The following is a 12,935-nucleotide window of genomic DNA, read 5'->3' as shown; positions in this document are numbered from 1 at the left end:
GCCAACACTCTGAGTGTAGCTTTTTTTAGCACTTGCAACTGTAGCTAATGGTTGTGAAGTGGACAAACATCATTGATGTTCGCTACATAGTCGACACCGTTAAAAGAAAAATGATTTTGTGTGTGTATATCCTCTGCAGGAACGTTTTAACAACATAAGCTGACCCACCATAAAGACAATGACCATCCAAAAATGGGCCGAAGCACAAAATAAGGCAGAAACGAGTCCATGCGAATCCTCCAGACAGAAATAACATGAAACTTCATCAGGTCCAGATCCCGAGAGTCTAAGGAGAAGTCATGAAAAACTGATATGAACCTAAAAGGACAGTAATGTTAATATTATTACATATATCACCCCCAAAATAGAAAGGTCCATCAAGATAGTTTGTTTCTGGGCTAAATACCACCATCATTTACTTACAGAGTGAATCCTAGAGTCATGTGCATGTGAAGGTTCTCTGTGGGATTCTTTTGCCTTCAGATCCAGCTTCCTGTCTATACCCTGTGGACCAAAGTCTGTCAGAAAACACATTTGGATCCACTCAAGCTGAAGTGTCTGAGGAACAACGGCACGCAAACCTAAACTTAGCTCCGTTTGGGCTCCTTTAGAAATGCAGATTCCCGATCAGAGCGCAGCACACATCCTGAAAGGGCAAAGTAGTTGTCATCCCGAGAGCGACATTTATACGATACCCCCGGGACGACAGCTCCCTCAGCCAGTTAGTCTTGGAAATGTCACACAGAGCTCTGCTGCCAATGCTGGCAAAAGTTAAAAAGAGAAATTGTTACGCAAAGCTCAAATTCCAATTTCAAGGAGCTCCGTGTTACCTCGGAAAAGCATGAAGGGAACTGTAGAGCTGCTCTGTGTGCGAGCTAGCATCAAGTGTAAGGTAGACCCTACAGTAATACATGCAGAGAAAAACCCAACAATCATATGACCCCCTATGAGCAGCACTTTGGTGACAGTGGGAAGGAAAAACTCCCTTTTAACAGGAAGAAACCTCCAGCAGAACCAGGCTCAGGGAGGGGCGGGGCCATCTGCTGTGATTGGTTGGGGTGAGAGAAGGAAGCTGCAGAGAAAAAAAATGGAAACATATTGGATTTTTTTTTTATGTGAAATTTGTCTTAGAAAACATTTTCATAAGATATCCACCTGTGAAATTACCAACACTCACACACACACACTCGCACACACACACTCGCACACACGCGCACACGCGCACACACACGCACACACACACACTCACACACACGCGCACACGCACACACACACACGCACACACACGCGCACGCAACGCACACACACACACACTCACACACGCGCGCGCGCGCACACACACGCACACACGCACACACACACACACAGATACTAAAAGCACAAATAACTTTGATCTTCAGTTTTATTTATGCAGCATGGATTCACAACAGTCCCTTCAAAGTGCTTTTCGTTGTGAGTTTCAGTGTCAGGGATAGATGCAAAATAAAGACACAGAAACTAAAAAAACACAAACAAATAAAAACTGATTCGAACAATAAAAGGGACAATAATAACTTCCATGGAAAAACCAAACAAACAATTTAATAAGTTTAAAAAATGACCACAAAGAGGCAGGAAACAAAAACACGAAGCATGTTTTTGTCATGAGTCGTGTTTGTTTGTTTTTGTTTATTTGTTTAGAGGGGTTGGGGGATTCTCCTGAATCGTCTTCACTTCTTCTGAGTTGGGATTTTATTGTGTCTTAGCGTCTGAAGCTGTCATCAACCGCTGTGTGGAAAATGACGTTTTGCAGTTATGAATCCAGGACTCTCGAGACTAAAATAAATAATTTTATTTTCATGTTTCTCTCTTCTTTGACTTTCCGATAATTATTCTTTCGACTGCTCCGTTTCGCTGTCTCCACATTAGACCGTCTGCTTCCAGTTCCCTCTACCTCAGCATCCTCCTCTGTCACACCAACCCTCTGCATGTCCTCCTGCATTCCATCCATCAATCTTCTCCGAGGTCTTCCTTTCTTCCCTCCTGCCTGAGAGCTCCAGTGTATCCGCCCTCCCTCCTCTGCACAGGTCCAAACCATCTCAGCCTCGTCTCCTCAGCTTTATCTCCATTTTATCAGAATAAAATGGAGATAAAGTTTTTGTTGGACTTTGTGAGATTTCGAGGATGAACTCAGCCACCCGCGTCCTGCACAATCCAAAATACTGTATTTTAAAAATTTGCCCCAAACTTCGAGCTCACTGACATCCTGAAAATAGTTCACAAACTAGTTTGAGACTAAAGTTTGATCACAAATTTCTACATTTGAAGGACAAGGTCTGCGCATACAGAGAGGAGCCCCGCCCACACCTCGAACACTCGCACCACTTGTCTGTTTTGCTAACAGACTCGTCAGACGCTGCAAACTGGTTCTGAGACAGGTGAGAATTTGGCCTGCAGGAGCTCTCAGCGCCCTTCAGGACTCTTGTGCACACTGACTGGGACATGTTTAGGGAGGCTGCAACAAATGTTGACTGCACCAACTTAGTACACATCTGTGACCACGCATCCCTACCAGATGCGCTGAACGCACGGTTTGATGCTCAGAATGATGTGTTGCTACGTTCTACAGTTGGACTATCCAGAGCGTCCTGAGCAGCTGCATCCCTGTCTGGTATGGTAACTGCACTGTATCGGATTGCAAGACCTGATAGTGAGAGCAGCTGAGAAGATCATTGGAGCCTCTCTTCCCTCCATAACAGACAGCTATCGCACCCGCTCCATCCGCAAAGCCACCAGCATTGTGGAGGACCCCACACACCCCTCACACACACTCTTCACCCTGCTGCCTTCTGGCAAGAAGTACCAGAGCATCCAGGTGCTCACTGCCCGACTGAGGAACAGTTTCTTCCCCCAAGCCGTCAGACTCCTGAACACTCAGTGACACACACAGCTGCATACACATCACTGCCGAGCACTTATCTGCAGTATCACACACACACACACACTTTATGTATTTCTGTGTTGATCGTCTGTTATGTCATATGCAGCACCAGGGTCTCAGAGGAACGCTGTCTCGTTTCACTCTGCACTGTCCCACTGCACATGGCTGAAAGGACAATAAAAGCCACTTGACTTGAGTTGACAATTTGTGATTGGATGTGCAGATATAGTAGCAAAAAATAATCTTGGATTGTAGACTAAAGTAAATGTGATCTTGGAAGATATCGAGTTAATGCAGTGCATCATGGGAGGATTTTCAGTGTCCAGGAGCAGAATGAAGCTGTGAACTGGTGCAGTAAGCACAGGACAGCAAACCTCAAAAGAGTCTGCAGTCTACACACAACATGCACAGCCTCTGCTGTTTACTGTCCTGTTATAAATATACAAGGCTGGCCGTGTGTGTGTGTGTTTGTGTGTGTGCTGGCTGCACAGCAGCCGCCTGTTGCAGAATAATTTAAACTGTTTATTTGATTTGGAGGACAGCCTACGCGGGGCTTCCACAATCTGGCTCTCCATCAGGGCTAAAAGCGTCCGAGCTCTGCATCACGCCGTCTATTTTCAGCAGGCCTTCGCTTCCTGCTAATAAAAACAGCACGTCGCTTCAGGAGAACTGTGGCGTCACACGCTGACCGCACACATGCTCGGCAGTATTTCTGGTGTGGAAGCGAGGCCTCTGTGTCACATTGTGAGTGGGTGGGTGTCAGGAGAAGTTTTTATGGACTGAAGGGAAGTGAGGAGGTGATCCGTGTGGGAGCGGGTGACATCTCCAGGGTGGAGGGAGATCTCTGTGACTAGTTCGCTCACAGCCCGAGTGCACACTACAGTATTACTGAGGTGTTAAAGAGTCAGCATGATGGTGGCTCCAGATCCTGTCCACATTATGTCATCAATGATCTGATTACAACTGGAAAACTCTACAAAAGTCACTGCGAAACTCGACTGATGCACTCTGCAAAGGTTTAATGGAAACAGCTGATACAGGACCCACCAAAAAAGCCTAAATGACTACAATTTTTTATTTTTTATTTTTATTTTTATTCCTATTTATTATATTTATCCCCTTCGTATATTTTATTTATATTGTCTCTGTATTTATATATATGTGTGTGTGTATAACTCTGTAACTTCTGTCGGTGCTGTGCTTTTTTGGAAATCGAATTTCCCAGAGGAACCCACCCAAGGGATTAATAAAGTTCTATCTAATCTAATCTAATCTAATCTAAAAAGGTTCACAAAGTAATGAAAAATGGCCCTAAAAAGACACAAAATAATGCATGTAAAATTAAAATATGGTACAAAATTACCACAAAAGGGTCCACATCAACTCAGAATGAGCACAACAGACCCCCAAAATAAGAAACGTGCAAAATTATGACAAAAAAGATGGAAAGTAACAGAAATAAATTCTCCCAAAGAGCCAGCATCTCATCCAAAACCCCACAACAACATCAAAATAGAAAAACCCACAAAAGATTGTCAGAAATATCTACAGTAATGCAGTAAAGTACAAAGAGACGCCAAAGAAGATCAAATGCTCACAAATAGGTGAAAAACAAAACTCCCCCAAAAAACTACAAAATGCTGCAAATTCCGTGCAAACAGCATCGAAACACAAACACACCAAAAAAATTAAAATGAACACAATATAATTCAAAACAATCTCAAAATTGTGAGAAAAGGTAACAAATGTCTCAAAACTGCCACACAACAAAACACAGTGGCCGTAAAATAATAACACAACCACAGAGAAACTCCCAAATATACAAAATGACCTAAAAACAAACTCCAACAAACACAAAGTGTTTGTTTAGCTTGGCACAAACTGCACGTATGGGCATTTAAGTGAACACACAGCAAACAGCATGCCTGGTGTTTGTGAACTTTACGAATCCTTTTAGAGCATCGAAACATGCAGTTTGGTTTGTGTCAGCTTGTTTTTCAGATTTACAGTCCTGGATGAACCTCTGTAAACTCTCCATTTCAACCCTAAATCTGTAAAACTGTACCTGACATATTTAAAACAGGTACAAATCAGTTGGCTGTGGACTGTGAGCACCCTAACAGGATAACACATCCTGAGGAGGATCGCCCACATCCTGTTTCTCTCTGGTTTGATGTCAGCAGTGAACAGAAATCAGCCAAACGAATGCCTTTATCAGGGTGAATTTCCATAAAGTAGGCTGTGTGTGTGTGGGTGGGTGTTTCCCAGCAGAAAGATGCCCAAATGGGCTGCCTACGTCTTTATCATGAAATGCCAAACTCAACTAGTGAGTCACGCTTACAGATGAGTCACTGTTAGAGTTTCAGGACTAAAGTGTGTTTTTTACCCACAAAGATGTTATAATTTCATTAAAGTGTCCTCTTCCGTTTGGAGCAGAGTGACGGACCCCAAACAGCTGAAGAGCTTTATCCCAAAATATGATGAATACAGCTGACACCCTCTCGTGAGTGGGGTTATTATAGAGGTCCAGCGATCCTGCAGTGACAAAAAGGGGACGAGACAGCCGCAAACTCCAAACGGCCAAAGGTGGAGGGAAATGACCGTAAAGACACAAATCAGACAGGAAACACCTTTAAAATCACAAAAAAGACATAGAATGATTAAAAATGACCAGACATGATGCCGTGTGACTACTATTAACATAAAGATACTTCAAATGTCTACAGAAAGGCAAAAATGTCCACAAAGCCCACAATCATGCAAAATGCCTGCAGGGGAACACTAAAGAACTCAGGAAAAATGCAAAAATGATCACAAAAGGGACCAAAAAGTCACAAAAAGGCATAAAGGGACCCCAAAGCACCAAAAACAGACGGAAAATGAACACAAAACAAGCAGAACACAACTTCAAATGACAGAAAAGATGCAAAACAATTACAGAAGCACAAAAAACTACAACATATCACATATAACACCAAAATGTGCAAAAATGACCCAACAAACACAAAATGTTGCAAAATGAGTGAAAAGAGGCACAAATGAACTACAAACCTTATGAAAAATGCACCAAACACTCAATGTAGACACAAAACAACCAGGTTTCAACTTTAATGTGTTCCATAAAAGCTGAAAACGGTGTAGCAGCAACACAGTCCCAGATCCTGATGCTACCACCACCATGCTCGGTGCTGTGTTCTCACCGTCCCTCCCTCAAACATGCCTCTTGTCCTTGTGGCCAAACAGCTCAGTCTTCGTCTTTTTGGCTCATCCATTTGGGCAGCTGTGAATTCCAGCTGAGCTTGAAGGTGTTGATTTTGGTGCCGGGGCTCCTTCCTGTCCATGATGTTGTAAAATGAGCTTCACTGTGGCGGGCTTCAGCCTTGGCTGTTCCAGGTTGTTCCTGGAGATCCTAACCCACTTCCTTCCTTCCAGAGCTCGGTGGTGACACATCTAAAGAACTTAGACTTCGGTACGACTGCGTGATGTGACGATCTCTAAAATCTGCAGCTGTTTAGAAGAAGAGAGAACTTCCCAGCTTGTTGTTCTGAGTATGATGAGCTGTCTCGTTTATCATGTTTCTTTTTCTCTTTTTTGAGGATATGTGGTCCCTTTTGCCATTTCACTATTTTTATTATATTATTGGCCATCTGTCTCTTTGACACTGTGAATATTTAATGTTTGTTAAGTTCATGAAGAAGTGCGTCAGCCTCAAAATGTCTTGGGGGAAGGATGACGCCGGAGCATTTTGCAGTTTTTAAGCTCTGCCTGTATTGGTTTATCTCACGTTTTTGACATGTTTTTGTGTTTTATGTTTACTTCATGCTGCGTCTGCTGCCAAGAACTGATGGAAAATAGCTGATAGCTTAATCGGGTCATGAGATCAATGTTTTTGTGCTGCTCCCTGATAAAGACAGGCTGAAACGAGGCTAATGTGGTTGTAAATGGCGTTTCTGTTGATAATAACCTGAAGGCTGAGGGTTCAAATCCAGCTGGAGCGGTGAATTATTATAAGTAAAAGCATATATGACACTTATGTCCACATTAATCACCAGAACGCTGCTTTTTGACATCTTTAATAAACAAGATGTGATAAATGTGAAACTCGAGGCCGTCCGAGTGTAAAGTGCCACATTAATGCTCCCACGGTGAACCGTGGAGTGTTTTCTTTGGAATAAAGCGTTCCAGGAAACGAGGCTTCATCTTTCAGACTAATATGCTTCAGACAGTTGATGCACTCTATATTTATCCCGATGTTGGCCCGCTGCTGGGTTACTCCTGTCGACTGTTTGTAACTCAGTAATGACTGGGGGCAAAGAGCATTAAGAAGTAAATATTCAGAGGCATGCTGGGTAATGTAGTGCTACTAGATATTCGCTTGACCTTAAGCTCGCGGATAAAGCGACAATGTTCGCAGTGCGCTGACCCTGGAGGAGAGGGACCTAAATACGAAGCTCATTTTGTCCCCGTTTGACTTCAATCTGATTTGGTGTCGTGGACGTCCACGCGAGAGGCCCGACAGACTTCGTTTCCCACAATGCACCAGGTGTGAACCCGTGAAACGCTGCGCGGTGCGGACGTGTTTGACAGTAATTCAAAAATGGGGCAGCGGAGCAGATAAGAGTGACCGCGGCGGAGTGTGACGAAGGCCTCCAGACACCCCGAAGCTCCCCGAGCTTCTCCGACTCCTCCTGCTTTGTGTCCGTTTGCCTCTTTAGCTTGTTTGTGTGCTGCTCGCGGAGCCTCACGCGCTGATCGACAAAAACGGGAATGAATGAGGACAGCAGGCTGTGAAAAAGGTGAGCGCAGGGAAGCAGGTGAGGTCTCACTCTGCTGCCGTTTCCGGACACCGGAAATCATTCCGTCCAAAGAAAAATGCACAAAACCAGACTAACGGCGGTCAACGTGCCACGTGTTGTTGTGGTGATCGCACCGGTGACGTATGCGTTGTGTTTTTGATTTTAGCTTTAAAATCAGCTGTTTGGTGGGATTTCTTTCAGTTCATGTCGGGTTAATGATTATGATCCATGACGTCATGTTTGTGTGAATGCAACACTTTTTCCACTGAAGCTTCAGACACACTTGCAGCACACCTGGACAGGTCACCAGTTTAGAGACACCTCACAGAGAGGCCCCAGCGGGTTCGAGTCCGGGCATCATAATTTAAAATCAAATCACTTGTATTGTCACATCACATGTGCAGGTACACGGGTACAGTACATGCGAGTGAAATTCTTGTGTGTGAGCTTCGCAAGCAACAGAGTTGTGCAAAAATACAAATAACATAAAACACGCAAAAATATAAGAATGGCTAAATCTGAGAGTAATAAATACATGTACAATATAAGAGTGCATGCATTCTAAAACGCACCACGAGATTCATCAAATACACTTGATGCTTTTTTCAGTGGGACCCAAAACAATCATTGTTTTCAGGGTTTTTCCTGAACAGGTGCTAAAATAGTACCTGCTCGCTGGGCTACAAAGCTATCTGAGCAGGTACTGAAATGTGATGTCATCAGACCGCATGCCACCGATTGGCTGCTCAGTGGTGTCACTCGATGAGTCACGAGAGCGTCTCATTCCCGAAAATTAAACTGCCATTTTTGAAACCCAGTAACAAGGGAAACTGCTCCCTGAGTCACCTTGTATGGATTAATTACAGTTAAGATAAGATAAGATAAGACTTTATTTATCCCACACGGGGAAATGTGTGCATTACCTCGACTCAGGTAGAGATAGCAGAAGAAAAATACAAACAAATACAAAATAAATAAGATAATAAACGGTAGCATACAGCGTATGTGATTATGCACAGAGGGTTGTTGAAATATGCAACAAATAAATGGAACTAATTAAAATAATTATCCTAAAAATATGTGACAAATTGTTTCTGAATTGATTTACCTACTCACTTTTATTTGTTTTGGGTTTTTTTGTTAAAATAATCATTTTTTATTAACGTTTTTTTTTTTTTACTTTGCCGTCCTCTGTATTTGTTTCCTTTTGCAAATTCAAAGTGTTTTCATGAGGTCACATTTTTAAGGTTTTGGTTGATGGACATCAAAATTGAAAGTAATAATGAAAGGAGCCGAGAAATTATCTAAAACTTAATTTAATAACAAATTAGTTTGTTTATTTGTGAAGTTTGCAATTTTGGCCGCTTCGGTCCTCCGTGGCTTCACACAGCGGAGTTACGTTTGCACTGATGGCGGCGCTGTAAACCGTCGCAGACTCTGTGGGAGGACACCCGAAGGATGAATACCAGCCCTGCTGTTTCTCGTTATTCGGTTTATGATATTTAATTTCGTCGTTTTTGTTTCTGCAGTTTCTTTTTTAGGCTTTGATCTTCGTGAGGGCAGAAACCAGTGAGCCGAGCCCCTGAGGAGTGAGTCCTCTCGCGGTCACACGATCTTCGGCGCTAGCTACACACAGCTACAGCTAACGGGGACCAGCGGACCGAGCGGCGGCTCCTCGCTTCGGTATGATGCCCGGTGACAGCAGTATGGCCTCCCTGGTTCAGAGGATAGCTCGGCAGGCTCTCGTCACCTTCAGGAACACACCCGCGGTGGGCGACGAGGCTTCCAAGTCCTTCCTGGAGAACCACGGCAAGCTCCGGAGCCTGATGTCGGAAGTGCGGGCTGCCGACCTGAAGCTCGTCCCGCGGAGAGCCGAGGACGGCGACGCGCCCCCTGCTCAGCACCCGTATCACCGCGGTGCGCCCCCGGTCACCTACATGCACATCTGTGAGACGGACCAGTTCAGCATGGGGGTGTTCCTGCTGAAGAGCGGGGCCTCTATCCCGCTGCACGACCACCCGGGCATGCACGGCGTGCTCAAAGTCATGTACGGGAAGGTCCGGATAAGCTGCTTCGACCGGCTCGAGCGACCGGGCGGGGGCGGGGACGCGCTGCCCCGGGCGGAGATGGGCGCTCTGCGGCGCTACGTGCTTCGCTCCACCGGGGAGTACACGGAGGAGAGTGGACCCTGCGTCCTCTCCCCCGACCGGGACAACCTCCACCAGATTGACGCCGTGGATGGGCCCACAGCTTTCATGGACATCTTAGCCCCGCCGTACGACCCGGACGACGGCAGGGACTGTCACTACTACAAGGTGCTGCCCGGGAACGGGGTCAAAGACTCGGAGCAGACGGAGGAGGTGGTCTGGCTCATGGAGATCTCGCAGCCTCCGGAATTCTGGTGCGGAGGGGAGCCGTACCCGGGCCCGGAGGTGTGCCTCTGATCCCCCCTCCACCCTCCCGGAGCCCTGCAGCCTGGCTGGATCCACAAAGGATCTCCACAGTCATCATCAGAGCCGCCAGCAGGCGCAGAGTAAAGGGCCAAATGTGGGATTAAATTGTGGTAAAAGGTAGAAATGATGCATCAGCCCTGCAGCACACACTCTGGAGCGTGAATTTTATTCACCCCAGCTTCTGCTTCAGTTGGACAAACATCGGAGCCTCAGACTTCCTGCCTGTGCTGTGATCCCCGTGGATGTGACGGTCAGGAACCCACATCTGAATCATTCTGTTGATGTGCTGACTTTCAGGAAGTAGTTTTATTTTTAAAAACTGAGGCTCTTTACTCTACAGAGACTCCAGTTAAGCCAGAGTCTGTCCTGAAACCTGACTGAAGCTCATAAACCTCTCCCGGAATTTATATTTACTCTGCTCAGTGACACTAACCTGTATGGAGGACCCCAGCTGCCCAAATCACACACAAATCCATTGTTGAATCGACAGTTTTCTTGTTTCCAGGCTGTCAAAATGGGGGAAAAATAGATGTGCAGGACTGAAACGACCACAGTGAAATCCAGCCAATAAGCCTTAATGCATCAATAAGTTTATTAATAGTCCATGGGCATAGATGAATATTGGATTCATAAAATTTAATTTACTGCTGTATAATAAAATAATTCGTTTATAAAAGTGTTTAAAATGATTTAAAATTGGTATAGAGTTCTAGGTAATACGCTAATTTGTGATTCGCCATTAAATATGTAGGAATATGAGCATCAGAAAACTCCATGTTGTTTGTATGCATTGCTAACTCTTCAAAGAATGTATAGATAAATAAGGGATTAAAGAGATTCTAGGCCAAAGGTTTGACTATGAAGGAAAACATAAAAAGAAATATAAAAAATAAAGTAAAATAATGCAGAAGCAACTTAGCTGTGAAAGTATTAAATGACCCAATAATACATGTTAGTATTTTAATTATCTATTAATTTATAAATGAGCAGGTGGTGGATAAATAATTTAAATTTAAATATTTATTCTATAAAGTGACAGTTTTTGTTTTCTTATTATTTTGTTAATCATTTTCTTTTCTTTGTTTCCAAATTTTGTTTTTGTAAAATCAAAATGTTTGTGATGTTAACTTTTTGATTTCGGTGGATTGATGCCAAAATAGAAAATGAATTTAAAAAGGACAGAAAGAGGTTAACTGCACAAATTTGTGTTTTTGGCGGCTTCAGTCTTCCATAAAGTGTTGAATCTGAATCTGACCGACAGCTGTTTCGTTACAGTCACATCTGGACTGATTTTCAAAGCTAAAATCAGACCAGGTGTTTTTATTTCACACCTGAAAGTTGATAATGCTGCGTTTGAGAAAAGTCTGGAATTTTCTGCTTTCATTTTGACTGAATTTTTCAATAATACTAACAATAACAATAATAATTGGGATGTTTTAATACACGTCAGTACTTCATGTCCTTCAGTCGGAGGACCTCACTGGTAGTGAGTGACTTGCAGTGTTTATTCAAAAGAAGGTTTCAGGTACAGGAACAACTACAGAGGACTGTAACTGCTGAAATAATTACTTATTAGGAACAAAACCATATTGGAAACAAATGCAAGCATTAATTACACTTTTATGAACTTAATTATGTTCACTTTGGTTTTCTTTATTAACCAACTTTAAATATTTTCCTTTCCTCTTGTCACCTGATTTATTTCCCCAAATATCTTTTATTTTTACTTTATTTTTTTTCTACTGTTCTGCTTCAGCTAAACCATCTGAAACATACAAATAATAAAACTGTAAAACTGCCTAAATCACAAATGAACATATCAGTGGTAAACATTTATACTTTTGCCCAACGCAGAAATAAAATGAAAAATGAATTAGGGGGTAATGTACTTTAAAATAAATAAGTACTGCTAATTGAAATAAATACAGTAATAAATAGAAATCAGTTCATTTATGTCCATGTAGCATTAATATTCACTTTGATGGCTTTATTAGCAAATGTATAATACCATAATGTAATTTATATTTTTGGCTTCTCTGGTTCTCCGTACACGTGTACCCAGCCGCTACCATGTATTACTCTCCGCATGAGGGGAAGCAAAAACGTCCCAGGCTCCTGGCTGCTCCTTGAAAGCAGCACTGAAGGACCACTGCAGGACCCTGCTGATGTCTCTTTACTCGTCTTCCTGCTTCAGGCTTTGTGACGTCAGAGCTTCGGGTCTCTTTTGAAGACTGAAATCTCGTAAAGCTGCAGATTTTCTCGTGTTAGGACTCTTTACGCCGTCGCCGCCTTTTCTTCTTCTTCTCCTTTCTGAGAGACTCCTCAGGACTGTGTTCATGTTTGTATCTCTGATTGAAAGATGTGCACTAAATCGAGTTTATCAGCACAAAGTGTCTTTAAGAGAAATGTCAGAAAATGTCCATGTGATTACAAAATAAAGAGAAAAGAAATCTGTTCATCCTTAAGTTTGATTAGCGCCGGAATTTATTTGTAATTAATTTTTATTTAATTGTTATTCATATAACTTCCTTATTGTGTTATGATTTTGGCACTTAGAGTCCTCCATACCACTGATAATATCATGTAAATACAGTATGTAATACATTTATGCATAAATGAGAAAATAACTTGAAAGATCAAATGAGAACATTTTAGAAATTTGGATTTGATTCCCACACAAATGCAAGAAACACGAGAGCAAATAAAAGCAGAGATTTGTCTGTTTCAAAGTTAAATGAACCACCAGGGGGCGGTGTTCCCCCGCTG

General features: G+C 43.1%; 1 protein-coding gene across 2 annotated transcripts; it reads left to right on the top strand.

The window, feature by feature from the left end:
- Positions 1-7,399: 7,399 nt before the first annotated feature.
- On the top strand, positions 7,400-11,206 carry LOC113035478 (2-aminoethanethiol dioxygenase-like). Of its 2 annotated transcripts, none has more exons than XM_026191071.1 (2): positions 7,400-7,716; positions 9,246-11,206. In XM_026191071.1, exon 2 carries the CDS (start codon positions 9,402-9,404, stop codon positions 10,158-10,160), a length of 759 nt encoding a protein of 252 aa, XP_026046856.1. In that variant the 5' UTR covers positions 7,400-7,716; positions 9,246-9,401; the 3' UTR covers positions 10,161-11,206. The 2 variants fall into 2 exon arrangements, with proteins under 2 accessions (XP_026046856.1, XP_026046857.1); XM_026191072.1 differs by having other exon boundaries at positions 7,400-7,734.
- The last annotated feature ends 1,729 nt before the right edge of the window (positions 11,207-12,935 follow it).

Source organism: Astatotilapia calliptera, chromosome 13, assembly GCF_900246225.1.
Source record: "Astatotilapia calliptera chromosome 13, fAstCal1.2, whole genome shotgun sequence".
Classification (NCBI taxonomy): Eukaryota; Metazoa; Chordata; class Actinopteri; order Cichliformes; family Cichlidae; genus Astatotilapia; species Astatotilapia calliptera.
This window is presented reverse-complemented; position numbering and strand designations above follow the sequence as displayed.